The 20,101-nt window shown below is 38.7% G+C and overlaps 1 protein-coding gene across 4 annotated transcripts in view; it reads left to right on the top strand.

The window, feature by feature from the left end:
• phkb (phosphorylase kinase, beta) overlaps positions 1 to 20,101 on the top strand; it is a 113,727-nt gene that overhangs the window by 76,062 nt on the left and 17,564 nt on the right. For 3 of the 4 annotated variants that reach the window (XM_061669999.1, XM_061670000.1, XM_061670001.1), the window contains 8 exons: positions 10,446 to 10,529; positions 11,677 to 11,781; positions 15,075 to 15,157; positions 15,683 to 15,773; positions 16,918 to 16,976; positions 17,083 to 17,245; positions 19,003 to 19,084; positions 19,407 to 19,464. In XM_061669999.1, coding sequence (XP_061525983.1) covers positions 10,446 to 10,529; positions 11,677 to 11,781; positions 15,075 to 15,157; positions 15,683 to 15,773; positions 16,918 to 16,976; positions 17,083 to 17,245; positions 19,003 to 19,084; positions 19,407 to 19,464 — 725 coding nt within the window. Of the gene's footprint in view, positions 1 to 10,445; positions 10,530 to 11,676; positions 11,782 to 15,074; positions 15,158 to 15,682; positions 15,774 to 16,917; positions 16,977 to 17,082; positions 17,246 to 19,002; positions 19,085 to 19,406; positions 19,465 to 19,570; positions 19,662 to 20,101 lie in introns of all 4 variants that reach the window. The other variant, XM_061670002.1, reaches the window with a different exon arrangement.

Here is a 20,101-nt window from a genome sequence, read left to right as displayed (position 1 = left end):
TGGACAACTCGTTAGAACACCTGCTGCACAGTTCTGAGGACCGGGGTTCAAATCCGGCCCCACCTGTGTGGAGTTTGCATGGTTTTTTGCTTATATGTGCCCTGCGATTGGCTGGCGACCACTTCAGGGTGTACCCCGCCACTCGCCCGAAGATAGCTGGGATAGGCTCCAGCATGCCTGCGACCCTAGTGAGGATAGGTGGTACAGAAAATGGATGGTTGGATGGATTTTGCATTAATTTCTTTAATTAAATTATTCTAAATAATTAAATGAACTGATTTTTTTCCTGTAAAATAAACTTACATTTTATTCTTTTTTATTTACTTTTTATTATTTTATCTAATGAAATAACTGGCTAATTTATTTATTGTAAATAAAATTAAGCACAATTGTTAAACAACTAATTATTATTTCATTATTAAAATCAACTATTTTTTGACACACATGAACTATTTATGTTTACCTCATCTAATGACTTGTCCAATCTGTCCATTTCAAAAATCCAATGTAGTCCTTGAGCACAAAACGTTTGCTCACCACTAGTCTAATGACTGCCCACAATGAATATAAAAGGTCTACACACCCCTGTTTAAATGCAAGATTTTTGTAATTAAAAAATGAGACCAAGATAAATAATTTCAAAACTTTTTCTTTCAATAATGTGACCTATAAACTATGTAACTCAATTGAAAAAGGGAATCTAACTGGGATGTAGCTATTTCAAAATGAACTAATCACATTGTCACACATTAAATGGCAATCAGCACACACAAAATACATTTTCCAATAAAGTTCAGCTGTTCTAGTAGGCCTTTCCAGACATGTTTTTCTTACTAGCAGAAGCCTAAAGGTTTTGTGCTAACAGTGACTGGTATTTGGAACTGTACATAATTCCTTTCACCTTAACTAAGGCCCCAGTTCCATCTGAAGAAAAAAAGAACAGATGCATTATGCTACCACCACCATGCTTTACTGCAGGTATGGTGTTCTGATGACCAGTGTTGTGTACATACAGGAGAACATAGTCAAACCTAGACTTGACTCACCTCCATCTCTTTCTGTTTTAAAAATGGTACTTTGGAAAACTACCTCACTCAACCATACCCAACCTTACCTTAACAACCTTAATGACCCACCCTACCTAACCTACCTTTCTTACTTTACCTTACCCTAGCTACCTACCTACTTACCTACCTACTGGTGTTGTTACGATTCATTCATTATATCGATGTATCAATTTATATTCCTACAATCCAACTGGATCGATCTGTGCTCAGCCAGTTAGCCTTCCGGATGTAAATATATTGATTTAAATAGTTTTCAAAGGTAATCAATCGATTGTATCGATACTAGAAAATAACCTAGTGGATTTAAGCACGGCAGGCTTTATGTGGAGGTGATGTGTTGTTTTTGTATTTCCAAGAAAAAAACACTTGTAATTCATTTTACTTTGCTTTATGTTTCACTTAGCACATATAAATTAGCACTGTCAATGCTACTTTCTTCTTCTACTTTGCTTCCTTTTTTTATGCCCAGTGTCTAGTCACTCTTTTCCATAGTACTCCGAGTGGTTGGATGAGACACCACAGTATGTGTATGTGTTGTTTTTAAGCACTTTTCTTACGTTTAAGATGTCCATCTGTCTGGTGGATGGCAGATGAGAAGGAGGCTAGTGAGAAATTATCATTAAGGATGTGTGTGTGACTTAAGGCAAATCGGCGTTCACTTTGAAACCTTTCAAGCTGGTTAGTTTGGCCTAGTTTGCTAGCCGCTAACAACGATAGCAGAGTACCCTCGAGGGGAAAGTCGGCCGAGCAAGAGGAGAACCAGCGACAATGTCAACTACTGGATGCTGTTTCAGGCTCACGTTTTTTGCTCCAATACCTCTCCTCCTTTACCTCTCACTGTATTATTAACACTATTTCTAAAAGCTTTTCCTCATGAAACTCTCACAGTTGCTTCGTTTCTAGCCATTAGTATTCAACTGTTTAGAACAGGGATTCTCAAACTTTGGGTCCAGCGAGGGACACCTTACAGTGGAGACATTTTTCCAAGGACCCCCTCGTAATTCTAAGGTTGATTAAATATCTTTTTTCAAGGGGAAAAAAATGGCCCAACAATAAAATCATAGCTCAAATAATATAAATAACAATAAGTTGCTGGTTTCTCCTTTTATTTTTGCAAAACAATACAATCAATCCAACTTTTATTCAGCACTCATAGTCCATTAGAAAACATATAGTACAGTACACAATATGACACATAAAAGGAAAGTAGATCAGCAAAATCTTCATATTTAATGACCATAATTAATCCAACTGATTCCCTTACAAGAAACAACAACAATCTAAGAAATTTCACCTGCACTGTCCAGTATGCAGGTATTTATTTCACTGCCATGCTGGCTGAAGTTTGGCTAAAAAGTTACTGAATAGATTTCCAGCCACTGAATCGTTTCGTGTCATTCTAAATGAACCAATATCGTCTTTGAATCGATTCGGCAACCACGAATTGTGCTACGAATCAAATAAAATTAATCGTTACACACCTACGACCTACCTAACTTACCTTCCTTAGGCTGCTATGTTCTCTGTGGCCACGGCAGCCTCGTTTGACCGAAACATAGTGTGCCATACCATTTTGCCCATTTTTTTGGTCTACATTCAAGTCAACTTTTCAATGTCTATCACACAGTATTTGTGACGGGGCATGCATGTCTCAAAAGCGCACTACATTTCGGCCCGCGGTTTAAGCAGTACGTTGCCTCCCGGCCTCTCACATTCTGATTAGGTTCCTCACATTTGTAACGTTCTGTCAAGGGTTTTTACATATGGATGGGTAGGGGGCACATGTCGTGTGTACTGCTACACACTACTCAGCTCTCTCGCTCTTTCTTTCACTCTCTCGTTCTCTCTCTCGCTCTCTCTCTCTCTCTCTCTCTCTCTCTCTCACTCTCTCACTCTCTTGCGATCTCTCTCACTCACACACTCAACATAAAGGGTTATAATAGGTCCTGTATGCCACCGTGAGCATTTTAGGTAAACTGAAACAATTGGCGAAGCTTTAGAAGAGTTGTAGATGGCGAGTTTGGGATGCCGGAGAATTATTATGCTTCCCGTCTCATTACGAACTTACGAACCGTTTTATAATTACGCCCTCTTACTTACTCCCAGGTTTAGTTGCATGCACCTGGTTTTACTACGGTTAGGTAGGTTTCTCATCTTCACCGTGACTGCTGTGGAAAATTTTGGGACAGTTTAAATATCTTACTGGGCATCCACAGCAATCATGGCCTGTCATGTTTGCCCATCCCGTACCCCCGCATCGTCTCACGACCATCCCGTTTTGTCCATGCTGGCCTGAAATAGGGCTGCCCTTGCTGTCAGGAACATAGTGTATAATGTAGCTTTACTCTCCCTTACCCTCCATACTTACCTAACCTTCCTCACTCTACCTTACCCTCCCGAGTACCTACCATACCTTACCTTACATTAGCTACCCTACCTACCTACTATACCTACCTACTGACCCAAAACTGCCAACCTACCTAACATCTTTAACTACCGCCCTTAGCGTATCAACCTCCAGCCCCCCCAACTACATTACTTACCTAACCTCCAGCCCCCCCAACTACATGACTTACCTACCTTATCTACCTACCGTACCTTAAGTACTTTAACCACCGACTTAACCTTACCTACCTTCCGTCCAAGCTTCCAAATGTTATGGAACATCTGGGTTTTGTTTCGAAAATCACTGAACATTTACTCGTTACGGCCGTAACACTGATTGTTCCGGATATTTGGGGGGAAAAAAATTAAATCCAGCATTTCACATTACTGGCGTCTGACATTACTGGCGCCTTTTGATCTGGGAGTGATTTTTTTATTTTATTTTTTATCTCGGTTGGTAGCTCTCCCTATGCTAACAAACTACAACCCCAATTCCAATGAAGTTGGGATGTTGTGTTAAACATAAATAAAAACAGAATACAATGATTTGCAAATCATGTTCAACCTATATTTAATTGAATACACGACAAAGACATTTAATTTTCAAACTGATAAACTTTATTGTTTTTAGAAAATAATCATTAACTTACAATTTTATGGCTGCAACACGTTCCAAAAAAGCTGGGACAAGTGGCAAAAAAGACTGAGAAAGTTGAGGAATGCTCATCAAACACCTGTTTGGAACATCCCACAGGTGAACAGGCTAATTGGGAACAGGTGGGTGCCATGATTGGGTATAAAAGGAGCTTCCCTGAATTGCTCAGTCATTCACAAGCAAAGATGGGGCGAGGTTCACCTCTTTGTGAACAAGTGCGTGAGAAAATAGTTGAACAGTTTAAGGACAATGTTCCTCAATGTACAATTGCAAGCAATTTAGGGATTTCATCATCTACGGTCCATAGTATCATCAAAAGGTTCAGAGAATCTGGAGAAATCACTGCATGCAAGCGCCAAGGCCGAAAACCAACATTAAATGCCCATGACCTTCGATCCCTTAGGCGGCACTGCATCAAAAACCGACATCAATGTGTAAATGATATAACCACATGGGCTCAGGAACACTTCAGAAAACCAATGTCAGTAGAAGAAGAAGAATCATCTTTTATTGTCATGAACATGCATGCATGCACACGAAATTTGGTCTCTGCATTTTACCTATCACAGTGAACACATACACATGTTAGTGGAACACACTGGAGCAGGGGGCAGCTGAAGCGCCCAGGGAGCATTTTGGGGTATCAGTGTCTTGCTCAAGGACACCACAGCCGTGAGTCCGGGGATGTTGGTGGATGGTCTTGAACCTAGGTCCCCCACGGTGGCAGGCGAAATATAGTACATACAATACAGTAAATACAGTTCGGCGCTACATCCGTAAGTGCAACTCGAAACTACTATGCAACGCAAAGGCCATTTATCAACAACACCGAGAAACAATGTCGGCTTCTCTGGGCCCGAGCTCATCTAAGATGGACTGATGAAAAGTGGAAAAGTGTTCTTTGGTTCGACGAGTCCACATTTCAAATGGTTTTTGCAAATTGTGGACGTCGTGTCCTCGGGCCAAAGAGGAAAAGAACAATCCGGACTGTTATGAACGCAAAGTTCAAAAGCCAGCATCTGTGATGGTATGGGGCTGTGTTAGTGCCAATGGCATGGGTAACTTACACATCTGTGAAGGCACCATTAATGCTGTAAGGTACATACGGGTTTTGGAGATACATATGCTGCCATCCAAGCAACATCTTTTTCATGGACCCCCCCCCCTGCTTATTTCAGCAAGACAATGCCAAACCACATTCTGCACGTGTTACAACAGCGTGGCTTCGTAGTAAAAGAGTGCGGGTACTAGGCTGGCCTGCCTGCAGTCCAGACCTGTCTCCCATTGAAAATGTGTGCCGCATTATGAAGCGTAAAATACGACAACGGAGACCCCGGACTGCTAAACAGCTGAAGCTGTACATCAAGCAAGAATGGGAAAGAATTCCATCTACAAAGCTTCAACAATTGGTGTCCTCAGTTCCCAAACGTTTATTGAATGTTGTTAAAAGAAAAGGTGATGTAACACAGTGGTAAACATGACCCTGTCCCAGCCTTTTTGGAACGTGTTGCAGCCATAAAATTCTAAGTTAATGATTATTTGCTTAAAAAAAAATAAGGTTTATCAGTTTGAACATTAAATATATTGTCTTTGTAGTGTATTCAATTAAATATAGGGTGAACATGATTTGCAAATCATTTATTCTCTTTATGTTTAACACAATGTCCCAACTTCATTGGAATTGGGGTTGTACCTTACCTCACCTTACATTACTTTTTTTTTTACTTTACCTACACTACCTACCTTACCTCACCAACCATACCTACCTACATTACCTTACCTACATGGTGTTTATAGCATAGTCTTATATCAAATATATTCCTCATACTCAGAAGTCTCTTGTAAGCCACACACTCGTGTAAATTAAAACACGCCTTGACCAGCTGCCTCATTGCTATTCTCCACAGGGGATCAGAGTCGGTGCAGAGGTTGTCCTCACCTCCCTCTGTGTGTGTGTCTACGTGTGTGTGTGTGTGTGTGTGTGTGTGTCACTGTTTGCGCACACTTTTGTAATTCTGCTTTATCTTCAATGAACAGCTGCCTCTTTTTTTTGTTAATATAGTATCCTGCTCTTTACTTACTTTTAAGTGTGTTTTATTTTAATTGGAACAACCTTTTAGCCGCCCGTGCTCGTTGCATCCGAGTTGCATCGGAGGACCACAGTACCACCTTTTGACTGATTTGGTGAACTGCAACTCTCCTGTGCATCATGGGGGAACTCTCTGGGAACATTTTCAGGGGACATATAATGGTAAATTCAATTTTAAATTGCTTTTATACACATAGCCACTTTGGAGTGGCTGGCCACCTATCAGGTGAGAAATTTAACACAAGTTTGAATGTGAATGATGGTTAATTCGGAACGCAGGCACTTTATAAGTGGCTGTGCACACTTGTGCAACCTCACTATCTCAGTTGCTTGTTTTTACTTCCCCTCTCGAAAAGATTTCATTTAATTTTTATTTTTTTTAACAATAGAGTAGTATAGGTCACACTAGTGGAGAAAGTTTTGAAACGATAGGTCACCCTGGTGGAAAAAGTTTTGAAACGATTTATCTTGCTCTAATTTTTTTTGTATCACTAAAAGCTGACATTTTAACAGGGGTGCGTAGACTTCTTACACTATATCCACTACATACATACTGTACCTACCTATCGACCTACCTTAAGTTCTGACCCTTTCTAAAAACCTACCTTCATACATACCTTACCTACCTACCCACCGTACTTTACCTACATACCTGCTCCACTATAATACTAACCTACCTACTTTATCGACCTTAGCGACCTACCCTGCCTTATTTTGACACCCTATCTACGCGTAAGCACCATAATGTCAAAGCCAAAATCTAAGCAGAGCTGCAGTGTTGGTTCACACACAGATAAGCATTCGGATCTTATCAACGGCACATAAGCACACACTATATCAATTTAATTGAATTTTTTTTTAAAGGTATGGACTTTACGTACGCACCAACATACAAAAGATAGTTTAAATGCAAGGAAAATACATTTTCTAAAAACTACGTCTGCTTTAAGCATAACATTCCAAGTCCATCTCAAGGGCAACACCGGCTGATGTATTCTGCTCACATAGTAGGTGAGGATTTTACACCCCTCTTCTCCGAGCCGGGGGGGGGGGGGGGGGGAATCAATGTCCATCTCGGCTCTCTTTGCATCTTCCGACGTTGCGCATTCAGACAGCCGATGACACAAAAGCGTTTTTTAGCAGCAGAGGGGAAACACTGCTCTTTGCTCTCCTCTACACGATGTCTTTAAATGCTCAGAGCCACGTTAAAGAAGAAGGCCACCACCTTTTGCCCCTGCTTTCCCCATTACAGCCTCGTAATTGCTGATGCACTTAGTCGAGGAGTTATGTTTGTCTAAAACGTGTGTTGACGGCCAGAGCTTGCCCATGCCTTCCGACAGTTTCGCGTGATGGTGGCAAAAAGAGTGACCCAAATGCAGGGAAGCAGGGAGCCAGAATGATATTTAAGTTTTAAAAAAAACAAAGGCAAACAAGGATCATGGAGGCAAAGCATACTAAATTAGCAAAGTCCAAAAAAAACAAGGTTCCAAGTAACAAAGAAGTGTGTGACGGGAGGGGGTAGGAAAAAATGAAAATACAAATGAAGCTGAAAAGTACAACTGGGGAATGTTAGATGTATTATTTGAGCAGATAAATGTTTCTACAAAACCATGTTGTTGTGTTCGATTTAAATTTATATTTGTTGACTTAAAAACGCTAAATTTAATCGCGGAGAAGGAAGACCACGTCTGCAGCTATCTTACATTTGTTTAGTACACACTGTTCAGTTATGTTAATAATAAGACAGTGCTGCCACTGCAATAGTACAAGACATGATATTGCTGTGGTAGTAAGAAGTATGATTATCCAAAGATTTTGAGAATTAAGTGTTAATTTTTACTTTTTCTTTTTTTCTTTTAGAGGTGCCAACTGAAGCAGTCTTGATGTCGTTTAGCTACTTTTGACATTTAATTGTCGCTTAGCTTCAGTATGAACACTTCTGTGGGTTGCTTACGTGTAGTTGAGCCACATTTAAAGTAGAATAGCTTGTAGCCAAGCTCACTACATTTTCCAAGGACCTTGCCAAACACGGTCAGATAGATAATGTATAGTGTTGTCACCGACAATTGCTTTAAGCACAAGATAGCGTCGTCTCAGGTGTTAAACTTAACACCCTGGTCACATGACAACCTCTGATATTACGTCGGGGGCCAGAAAATGTGCGGTTCATCTCAGTCACTCGGAACGCGACCTTGGAAATGACACTGGTGACAAACTGCTTGCTGCTTTACCTAAAAGACATGAAAGACAGACGAAACGGAAGTAGAGGTTTCCTTACAGCACCTTTCAAGCATCGGGCAAAAATTTTTTTACTCTCTTCTCCCATTACCGAGAGTTTGAAGATAACCTTGACATGTTTCCGCTGAAGTGCTACCTGGCATCAGTGATGGGAACAAACGTGACACAGAACACTATTGTGTAATGGCAACTGTTTTATAAAGACATCTGCAACGCTAGCATGTGGGCGATTGATGGAATTAGCTCGATTGTCACGGTTGCACCAGCAACAAGATCCCTGTAGGTTTCCCAAGCTCCATAAGTCAACAGGAAACAGACAACTGCTTGAATTAAACTGTCAACAAGTTCTTCTGGTACAATATCGGAACATTTGCATCCCTTCATCTGTTTGTAGCTTTTGTAACACAACACATTGTTTTTAAATAATAAAAATTATCACCTCTTCAACATGTATTGTTAAACAATATAGGTTAGGGTAAGGGTAGGTTAAGGTTAGGATTTCTAGTCGGGTAGGGTTATGACTGAAGTGGACAGTTGTGGAAAAAAACACAGTCAGCAACTCAGACCCACACATGAGGCAATTGGCCCGTGCACATACTGGATAGCAACTATCTGCAACAAAAAAACCTGTGATCACTTGTGTTCTTATAGGGAAATAATGTTCTTTATTTTATTGAACCAGAAATAGCATTGCACAATTGTCAAGGAAGACACTATAACGATATAAAGAGAGAAAACGGGAGAGGAAAACATGAAGACAGCTGGGATTCAATGGAGGCTTGTATTACAATTGGAATTGGGTTAGAAGCCCAAACTGAATAAAAATGCTCCATATAAACACCTCAGTCGGAATAAAGAGGGTGAACCCAAATGGAATTTCATTAGCTATCACAGGTGTAGCATATTGCCTTCCCCAAACCGATCAAAACTCATCTGTATATATGGTTCAATCGGAATAATCAGCTTGCGTTTTGTCTTTGCATGCTCTGTCTTGACGTAAATATGTAGTGACGTCATCGTTTACGCACTTGAAGATATGCTGGCTTCCATACAAAAGTGGTCTGCGATGGAGAGGTTTTTTTTTTTGTTGTCCTGTTCGGTTGTTAGGTCAAGCAGAATGGAGGATCTGTATCCCTTTGATGCCGGAACGGTTTTACTGTGTCACAGTGGAGTTTGTGTGTTTGTTGGAAAGGAGGGTGGATAGGGGCGGCCGACAAGGGAACGATGGAGGGGCAGGTAGCAGCCGCAGGGCTAGAGAGCTTATTTTTAATTGTAACTTTTTTTTTAATCAAGCTGTTGCTTTTAATAAAAGTGTAAAAACAATTGCAACTACTGTGCTAAAGACGACTGACCATCTTGATAATTCATCTGATGTTTACATAGATATGGACATGTCATGTCTGTAAAACGGCTGTTCTGATTGAATTTTGTGGCACGTGTAAACACCAGATCGGACTATTCCATCTTCTTACTGCCCATGTGCAGACTTGATTCAGGAAGATGTAGCAAAGCAAACTTGTTGGAGCGGTTGTGAGGAAAATAAAGTGGCAGCTGCAGTGCATCCTGAAACTTTTCTCAAAATGAAACCCCTATATGGAAGATATAGCTGATGTTAGAAATTTAACAAAACTGGACTACCAATCGAAATGGGATCAAATTAATAAAGGAAAATCAGCGTGAGAGATGAAACATCCGCTTGAAGGAAACCAAATGGATTGGGTCAATGAAGTGTTTTAGTCTCTTTTAACAAATCCACCATTCCACGTTACATATCAACAGTGTGTTGTTGCTGCTGCTCCTTAAGCCCCATGGGGGTCCACTAAGGACACCACTAATAGCATGGTGGAGACCTTTTCATTTGCGCCGCATCTCATTAGCACAAATGATAATAACAATACTGGTGGGTGGTAGTGCTGCCGCACGAGGGTAATTTCTTCAACAACGGGAATGTCTCGGTTGGGGGCCAAATTACTTCGCCAACCACTACGTGTGTTTGTGTGTCTTCCTGCAGGCGTACCGCTTCCTGGCCGTCAACAGCAAGCTGGGCCTGAGTGGGCGTCCGGATCGACCCGTGGGCTGCATTGGGACCTCTAAGGTATACACGTGAGAACACAGCCAAGGGAATCCATGTGGGCCGCAATGTGAATTCATTTTCCAGGGTCCATGTTGGTCTATGTCAGATTGATTTAAAACGATTATAAAGACCCTGTCAGGGGAGTTTGCGGTGTTAAAACTGCTATCAAGATTTGAATGTAGCCTCATTTCAAATATGACAATTATTTTTCTATTTTTTTTATTTTACATTGCAAACTCCCCTTTAACATAGCATCAAATTTCTAGTTGGAAGTCGTGGCTTAAGTGCCACTGCCTAGATGGGAATGTATGGATGAAAATAAATAAAATTTTGTATCCATTCATAAACAATTGTGAATAACAAATAATTAAACATTCTTTTGCATAAAGGTGTAATATCAAGCAAAAAGTTAATTTTATAGCTAAAAAGTGAGCATTTTGTTGACCAAACGTCTTATATTTTTAAGTTAAAAAAGGTGCTATATTATGAGAACGAAGTGAAACAAAAATAGATAAGTAAAGACAAGTTGATAAAAGTCGCAAATCTTTTAAAAAAGTCCCTTTTTTTGAGATTTGTTTTAAAAGAAGATCAAATGTCATAATTTACAACAACAAAGTAGTATTTTTCAAGATAAGGTGTGTATTTTCAAGAAAAAAAAATTATGTTAAATAATAGTCGTATTTTTTCAGGGATAAAAAATGTTTGCTTTCAAGATAAAAATGTGAATATTTTAAGAAAAAAGTCAATAATATCATGAGAATAAAGTCATATTTTTCCAATATCAGGTCATATTGTGTAGAGAATCAAAAGAGGGGATAACAGGCAGCTTTACACTGACAAAGACAGCTGCCCACCAATGAATCACGACTCCCCCAAACTCGTTGCAAAGACAATGTCATAATGGAACATTTATAGAGTGAGGACGGCTTCCTGTCAGAGGGCATTATCATCGAGTGTGTGTGTGGAGGTGGGGGGGGAAGGGGGGGGGGGGGTGCGTACGTGTGTGTGTGTGAAAGGAAGTGTTGTGTTCAGTATGTGTGTGGGTGTGAATGTGTTATCCTGTGGGTTCACTTTATCGCAAGATTGATGGCTAGTTTTGTATGCTGCCCACAATAACAAATACGTGAGCATCCATCTTTTTGTGTGTGCATCCGTATGTGTGTTGCAGATTTACCGCATCCTGGGCAAGACGGTGGTGTGCTACCCGATTGTCTTTGATCTGAGCGATTTTTACCTGTCTCAGGATGTCATGCTGCTCATTGACGACATTAAGGTACGCACATCGGTGATCATAAATGGCCGCCCGCTGCCAATATATTCCGACAAGATGACGTCTGTGGCCTTCTCCCCCGCTCTGATAGGTCAACATGGTAAAAATGTGCAAGGTTTACTGTGTGCTAACTGGTCGTACACCTTTATTAAAAGACAGGCTCACCGCTAAAACTATTATGATCGCACCAGGGATAAAAATACACGGTGCGCCAATGAGCTGTTATAAAGGTGCGCATCAAATTGATGACAGCGAATGCATCTCTGATTAACAGCCAATACTGACAAAAAATAACATTGATGCTTGGATGTACGGTGGCCTGGAAGTGCAAAACAAGATAACAAGTTGTGAAACACTTACATTTCAGAAAACAAATGAACAAAAGCTGAACCTAAATTGCCCGTAGGTGTGTATGTGAGTGCGTATGGTTGTTTGTTCACATGTATATACGATTGGCTGGCAACCAGTTCAGGGTGTACCCGGCCTCCTGCCCGAAGATAGCTGGCATAGGCTCCAGCACTCCCGCGACCCTTGTGAGGATAAAAAAAAAATGGATGGATGGATGGAAAACACTTTTACATTTCAGAAAACAAATCAACAAAAGACAAACCACATTTCAGAAAACAAATTAACAAAGTGTGAAACACTTTTACGTTTCAGAAAACAAATTAACAAAAGCCAAAACGCTTTTATGTTTCAGAAAACAACAAAAACCGAAACACTTGTACATTTCAGAAACAAATGAATAAAAGACGAAACAAATTACAATTGACACAAACCAGAAAGGGATTCCCACATGCGTTCTTAGGATTCCCACGCATTTTCCTGGAAGGACACGCCCTGCTCCAATATTACTGGCTCCAGGACACGTGCTGATGATTGGCTGGTGTATCGCGGTAGAACACCCCCTACTGCTTCCAGACAGTAAAGAAAGTATGTGATTTATTAAGTGTGGCGGCGTTAATATAAATTCCATTAATGAGCAACGTGGTCGAACCCGACTTGGCAACGGTTCCGCACATTGAATGACTGCACACATTGACGCCCTGAACACCGAGCCTGTATAGGCGTTTGATGCTGAATATACAAATTATTGTACTTGATCACATTTCTGAAACGATAAAAAGATAGATTAATAGTTAAGGAAGAAGCAGTTTGCTAAAGAGAAAGGATGTTGGCGAGAGTTAAAGGGAAAGTGTGGATACTTGAAAGGAAGCTTGCAGTCTCCATTCATTTGAACGTACCAAGTGGGGGCTCTACCTTGCATACAATCTGGTCACAAGCTATGCTTTTTCATCGACAGACACATTATACATTGTCAATACATTTTAGCATTGATGTAAAGCAATATTTGATGCTCTACGTACTATTTATACGGCTTAAGCCGAGGCGACGCGGCGGCACAGCTCCCAAACACAGAAATGTATTTTCACTATGAGGGAACGCTTCTGTGCATTTTGATTGAATGTAAACTGCGACCTTAAGACGCCGTGCAACGACGATTGAAATTTTGAATTGCGGCAAAACCAGTGGCTGACCGATCGGCCGCTCATGGAAACAGTGAGCAAACCACGCACACTGCGCCATAGTTCAATTGGCTTCGGTGGCGGCGCTTGGTCTGCGCCAGCCTTAACCACCATAATCCTAACCTTGACCCATCCTAAACTGCCTTAACCCAAACCCTAGTCTTAAACCTAACCATGTTTTTTTTACGTTATTTTGTACATCTGTGATACATATTTGGACATCACGTTCATCACGTAGCCTACCACCCCAGAAATGCATACATTTTGCCCATGTATATTTGTATACATAATTTCATCCATACATTGATCCATTATCGTAACCGCTTATCCTCACTAGGGTAACGGGCGTTCTGAAGCCTATCCCAACTATCTTTGGGCGAGAGACAGGGTACACCCTGAACTGGTCCCCAGCCAATCGCAGGGCACATAGAAACAGACAACCATTCGCACTCACATTCACACAGACGGGCGATTTAGAGTCTTCAATTAACCTACCATGCATGTTTTTGGGATGTGGGAACCGGAGTACCTGGAGAAAATCCACGCAGGCAGAGGGAGAACATGCAAACTCCACACAGGCGAGGTCGGATTTGAACCCGGGTCCTCAGAACTGTGAGGCAGATGTGCTAACCAGTTGCTCACCATGCCACCCTTTTGTTAATTTGTTTTCTAAAATGTCAAACTGTTTCATGTTTTTTTAATTTCTGAAATGTAAAAGTGTTTCGTTTTTTGTTAATTTGTTTTCTGAAATATAAAAGTGTTTCACAATTTGTTATATTGTTTTGCATTTCCAGGCCACTGTTTGGATACAGTATACAATATGGTCTTTCATTGCATTCTCAGACATTGTTCCAAACCTTCTTTGGTCTAACTTTTAAAGTTTAAAGAGGAAAATTACACCCATCAAAGCATTAACATAGAACACTGTGTTTTCTTTTTAAGATAAGAATTTGTGGCACACACAGTATATTTTTTAGAAATAAGTTGCATTACTCTGAGATATTTTTTTCAGCGAAAAGGGTTGCAATATAATGACATTAAGTAGTTTTTGTTTGTTTAGTCGAAAGACAAGAATGAAGTAAAAAAAAAAAAAAAAAATCTCCAAGCTATTTCTGAGAAAAAGTCTGAATGTTATGAGAATAAAGTTATATATTTTCAAGAACAACGTGTTTATATTTTGAGAAAAAGAGAATATTATGAAAATAAAGTTGTATATATTTTTTAAAAGGGCATTACATTACGGAAGTAGTTTTTTATATATATAAAACGTTTTTTGGTTTTTTTTTTTTAGAAAAAAGCCAGATTCTACCTAGAATAATTTGTTTTATTATTATTATTGGTATTGTCTGAGAAAACGGGTAGTAGTATTACAATTTACTCTTACTTATTTTTTTAAATAAAAGCAATATTTTCAATACAAAAAGGTATAATATTAAGACAGTCATGAATTTAGAGATTTAAAAAAACTATATTGTATATTTTCAAGAAAACAAGTTGGAAAATTATGAAAATGAAGTCACTATTTTAAGGAAAAAAATCATAATATTGTGTGAATCAAATAAAATATTATTGAGGGACAAAGTCATATTAAAAAAGAATGTATGCTAGTTGTATATTTTCAAGATAAAAAAAGGTTATTTTGAAGAGGAAAAAAAGTATGACAGGAATTTTTTTGTTTGACGGAACATTTTGAGCGATAAAAAGCTTTCTTTACTACCTCAACATAGGAAAATGTTCAAATGTTCTTCCAAATGTTATTTCATGTTGCAGAACGCCCTACAGTTCATCAAGCAGTGTTGGAAGATGCAGGGACGACCTCTCTTCTTGGTGCTCATCCACGAGGACAACATCAAGTAAAATATAGTACACGCTCTCCTTGATGGAATAAAGTTGTTACAAGAAATAAAGCCATAGTTTAAAGACAAATGGTAATATTGCGAGATAAAAGTTGAGGTATAAGATAAAAAGTTGTAATATTACGGAAATAAAGTTGTACTATTTGAAAAAAACTGTCATAATTATTTGAGAAAAAAGTTGTAATGTTATGACAAGTCATATTTTTCCCAAGATTAAAAGACAAAAGTTGCAATATGACAATGAGTATATTTTATAGTAAAAAGCTGTTTTTTTTAACACTAACCAAGGTCAAAGCTTGTAAGAAAATTTGAATAATATAGGAATAAAGTAAAAAAATAAAAATAAAAAATACAAGTTAATAGATCATTTGTTGTATCTTTCAGAGCAGAAACATATTTAGAAAGAAAAATTTAGAAAGATAAAAAGTCATAACGATGTAAGATTGACAAAATAGCTAACTGCACCTGATCAATTGATTATTGTTTTTGGCACTGCAATGTTTGGATGTGTTGTCTCTTCAGGGGAAGCCGCTTTAATCCGGTGTTGGACATGCTGGCCTCCTTTAAGAAGGGCCACATTGGAGGAGTCAAAGTTCACGTGGACAGACTTCAGGTTTGTGTGTTGTCTTGAGCATGTGAAGATGATGAGCCAGCCAAAACACATTATCACAAGCTGTATTTTTTTTTCAGATAAAAAGGTGTATATTTACAAAAAAAAAGCATAATTTACAAGAATACAGCCATATATTTTCAAGATAAAAAGTCAGAAGGTTATGAGAATAGTTATTTTATTTCCAGATGAAAATGTGTATATTTTTTGAAAAGTTAGTTTTTCAAGATAAGAATTGAGTCATAGTATTATGAAAAAAAGTCTTGTTTTCAAGAGAAAAGTTAGTATATTTTGAGGCTAAATGTAGTAATATTGAGAGAATAAAGTTGTACAGTACTTGTTTAAATAGAAAGGTGCATATTTACAAGAAAAATGTGATATGGACAAGGCTAAAGCAGTATATTTTCAAGATAAAATATCTCACAATTAAGACAATAAAAATATATATTTTTAGATGAAAACATCTATATTTCTGAGAAAAAATAGCCGTAAGTTTGAGTATTAAGTTGTATTTTCTTCTAGATAAAAATGTGCAAATGTATAAAAAAGTAGTATTTTTTTAAAGCTAAAAGAAGAAGAGTCATAATTTTATGAGTATCAAGTTGTATTATTCTTTAGATACAATTGTGTTTATTTTTGGTGGAAAAGGCACTTTTTTATAGTAATGTGTTCAAATGTTTTAATGCAAATATATTTTCAAGGAAAAAAAAAACTTTATTCTGTGAATAAAGTTGTCTTTGTTTGCAGGGCAAATGTCCAAATACCACTAATACGAGAATAAAGTTTTTTAATTTTTTAATTTTTGACAAAATGTTGTATATATTTTGATCGGGAAAAGTCATATTCGAGAATTAAGTTGTTGTTTTATATATATATATATATTTTCCTTTCATGGAAAGGGTTTAATAATATGTGTATACAATATTTGATATATATTTTTTATACAATGTTGTGATAATACAAGACTAAAGTCGTATATTTTTTAACTAAAAAGTAATTAATTTTTTGTAATTTTTCAAGAAAAAAAATTGTCTTTCAAAGAATAAAGTGGTAATATACGAGGATCAGAAGTTTATGATGATGGTGACGACGATGATGATCATGAGGATGATGGTAATGATGACGATGTCGATTATGTGCCACCCAGACGCTGATTTCGGGAGCCGTGGTGGAGCAATTGGACTTCCTGCGTGTCAACGAGGCCGAGTAAGAACCATAATTCACACTGTACGCACTTTATTCACATCCACTTTATTTGGTGCGCTTTAGTTACATACAGTACATGTGTTTCTGTTGTACTCAAAAACAAAAGTATCCCGGAGTTCAGGAGCTTCGAGGAGCTGGAGCTTCCCAAACACTCCAAAGTCAAGCGACAGACGAGCACACCCAACGCCTCCGACTTGGAGCAGCAGCCTGAGATCAGCGTGGACGAGTGGCTGCACAAACCCACGAACGAGATCCTCCAGAAGTTCCACGTGAGTCCACAATCCAAGCCAAACTAATCCAAGCCACGCAAATGTGTGTCACTAAGGTAAAAAAAATAAAAATAAAATAAAAATGTCCCTCTGAAAACGACCCCACATTCATCTTAACATGTTAATGCACGGCGGGCGACTGGTTAGAGCGCCTGCCTCACAGTTATGAGGACCGGGGTTCAATCCCCGACCCCGCCTGTGTGGAGTTTGCATGTTCTCCCCATGCCTGCGTGGGTTTTCTTCGGGCACTCCTGTTTCCTCCCACATCCCAAAAACATGCATGTTGGTTAATTAAAGACTTAACATTGCCGTCGGTGTGAATGTGAGTGCGAATGGTTGTTTGTTTAAATGTGACCAGCGATTCGTTGGCAACCAGTTCAGGGTGTACCCCGCCTCCTGCCCGATGATGGCTGGGATAGGCTCCAGCACTCCCGTCCATGACCCTTGTGAGGATAAGCGGCTCAGAAAATGGATGGATGTAAATGCACTCCTTTATGTTAAGATTTGAATTTGGACTTCTGGCTTTCAATTTGTAATAGTTGTCCAACATCTATTTTTTTCCCCATTCAACACATGCAGCAACATTTGACACTTTTTACTTGTTTCCGCAAGGGTGCCTTGCCACTGAAATTGTAATGCCAACGTATTTATTTTTTCAAGATAAAAAATTGTAATAATTAGGGGAATAAAGTCATTTTTGAGAGGTCAAAAGTTTTTATGTTTTAAAGAAGTTGTAGAAGTTGTAACAATACAAGAATGAAGTCAGAATTTTCAAAATGAAAATATTTTAATAATCTATATTTTGAGAATCAGATTTTTGGTTTTATTATTATTTTATGTTTTTTTTTCGCATTGTAAAGTAGTAATATGATGAGAAGAAAGTTGTATTTTTTCAGAGGTTAAATGTATGTTTTTGGAGAAGAAAGTCATAATATTACTAGAATAAAATCTTATTTTTTAAAAGAAGTACAGAAAAGTTGGAACATTACGATAATAAGGTTGTACTGTGTCTTACAAGTTGAAAAGTTTTTAAGAGAAAAAAGTCAAAGCATTTGAAGTCAGTTTTTTTAGCCATTAAAAAGTCATAATATTAATGAGTATCGTATTTTTCCAAGGAAAAGTTGCATATTTTTTAGATTTTAGTTACTGGAATGAGTGTGGCTATAAAAATTTATCATAGTAACTGATGTTGGATAACGGTGTGTATGTAAACAGTGTGTCTCTTTTTTCTTGGAAGTCCTTGCTCTGCCTTTTCCAGTAATAGTGTTTAAACCCTTAAGTATGATCAATATTTGACTTGCATATTTGAGCCTAAAGCAGTTTAAGACTGATTCGTTTAAAGTGGAAAAATATGAATATATCATATTTTTGCATCAGTTTTTACCTCTCTAACAATGTCAATCTAAGTTTTACGAAGTAAGTATCTTTATAAAGGCATAATGGATTGTAAAGGATCCCGTGTACCTAAGGAAGTGTCCTGTTGAGAGTGTGAGCAAGCAAAAAGTTGAGAGCTACTTCACTGTCGTTGTGCATGAGAATGCCTTTTTTTTCTTCCCCGTTTCATGCATATTCTTCATTTATTTCCCATGGAAATGAGGCGATACGCGCTATTATCCATTATCGTCATGCAAAACACTGAGTGGCCTCATTAGAATTTCCTGGCAGCTCTTCACGAGTGGGTAAAAATGTGCAGGTTCTTTTTGCATTCTTGTATACACAATATGGATTAACTCCATCTTGTGTGTGTCATCATTCAGGATTGTGACTGCTTGGCCAGCCAGTCTCAGCTCGCCAGAATCCTGCTCAGGAGGGAAGGCTCGGACTTTCTCACCACGGAAGGTAAGACGTATGCCAAGATTGGAAATCCTTTTTATTTTTTAAAACTTTTTTTATTTTATTTGGTACGTTAGTAATGATCGCACAATCTAATGTCATCCAGTACAGAAGATGTCATACATTTTTGAAGAAAAAGTGATTTTCAAGATAAAAAGTTGTATATTTTCAAGCCAAAATGTAGTAATATAAAGCCAACAAAAACAAAAAAAATAAAGACAAAATTGAAATTTTAAGTGAATAAAGTCGTTTTTTTTTTTTAAGATGGAAATTCATGCATTTAAAAAAAAAAAACAGAGTGGATGACAGCTTGTTGTTGAACTTGCAGAGAACCTGATGGAAGAGTTGGAGAGGATCTACCGACAAGCTGGCAGCCGGAAGCTTTGGTCTGATGTTTGCTGACACACACACATGCACGCACAGACACACACACACACACATGCAAACGCACACGTACAGATTTAACAGGTTGTTCTGTTTAAATACGTGCAGGCTGGCGGTGCGCCACGCCGCCGCCATCCTCAAGAAGTTGGCCAGCTCAATCGCGCCTCACATTACCTCCATACTGGTGAAGGGCAAGCAGGTAATGGGGTCCCACCAGAAAAGGCGGAGTCTGCATGTTCGCTATTAGCGGCTGGCTTACCTGCGGGCTAAGTGGCTATTTTCAAAACAGCCGTCGAGATTAATACGCCATGTTGTGAGAGTAAACGTGCCCAACTGAGTTTGGCCGAGCGAGCTAGCTAGCGAGTTAGCTTGCTTTCATCTCATTAACCATCACGCAGCGGTGGCCACTGTTGGTTGTACACTCCAAGTACAGGGAATTTCACTTTTTTACAAGTAAAAGACTTTTGGAACACGTACAGGGGAACCTCTAAAGTTGACCCGGGCCCTCCCCAAGGTTGTAGATGTCAGAGTTAGGAAACATTGCCTGTGTAGTTTTACAATGGCGACAAGTTGAGCCTGGAACACGTCCTTCATTTTAATTTACTTCTAAATGTGAATGTTCTTTTATATTTGCATTTT

The sequence above is a fragment of the Phycodurus eques genome, chromosome 2 (assembly GCF_024500275.1).
Source record: "Phycodurus eques isolate BA_2022a chromosome 2, UOR_Pequ_1.1, whole genome shotgun sequence".
Classification (NCBI taxonomy): Eukaryota; Metazoa; Chordata; class Actinopteri; order Syngnathiformes; family Syngnathidae; genus Phycodurus; species Phycodurus eques.
Note: the sequence above shows the minus strand (reverse complement) of the source record. Positions and strands in the feature narration are given on the sequence as shown.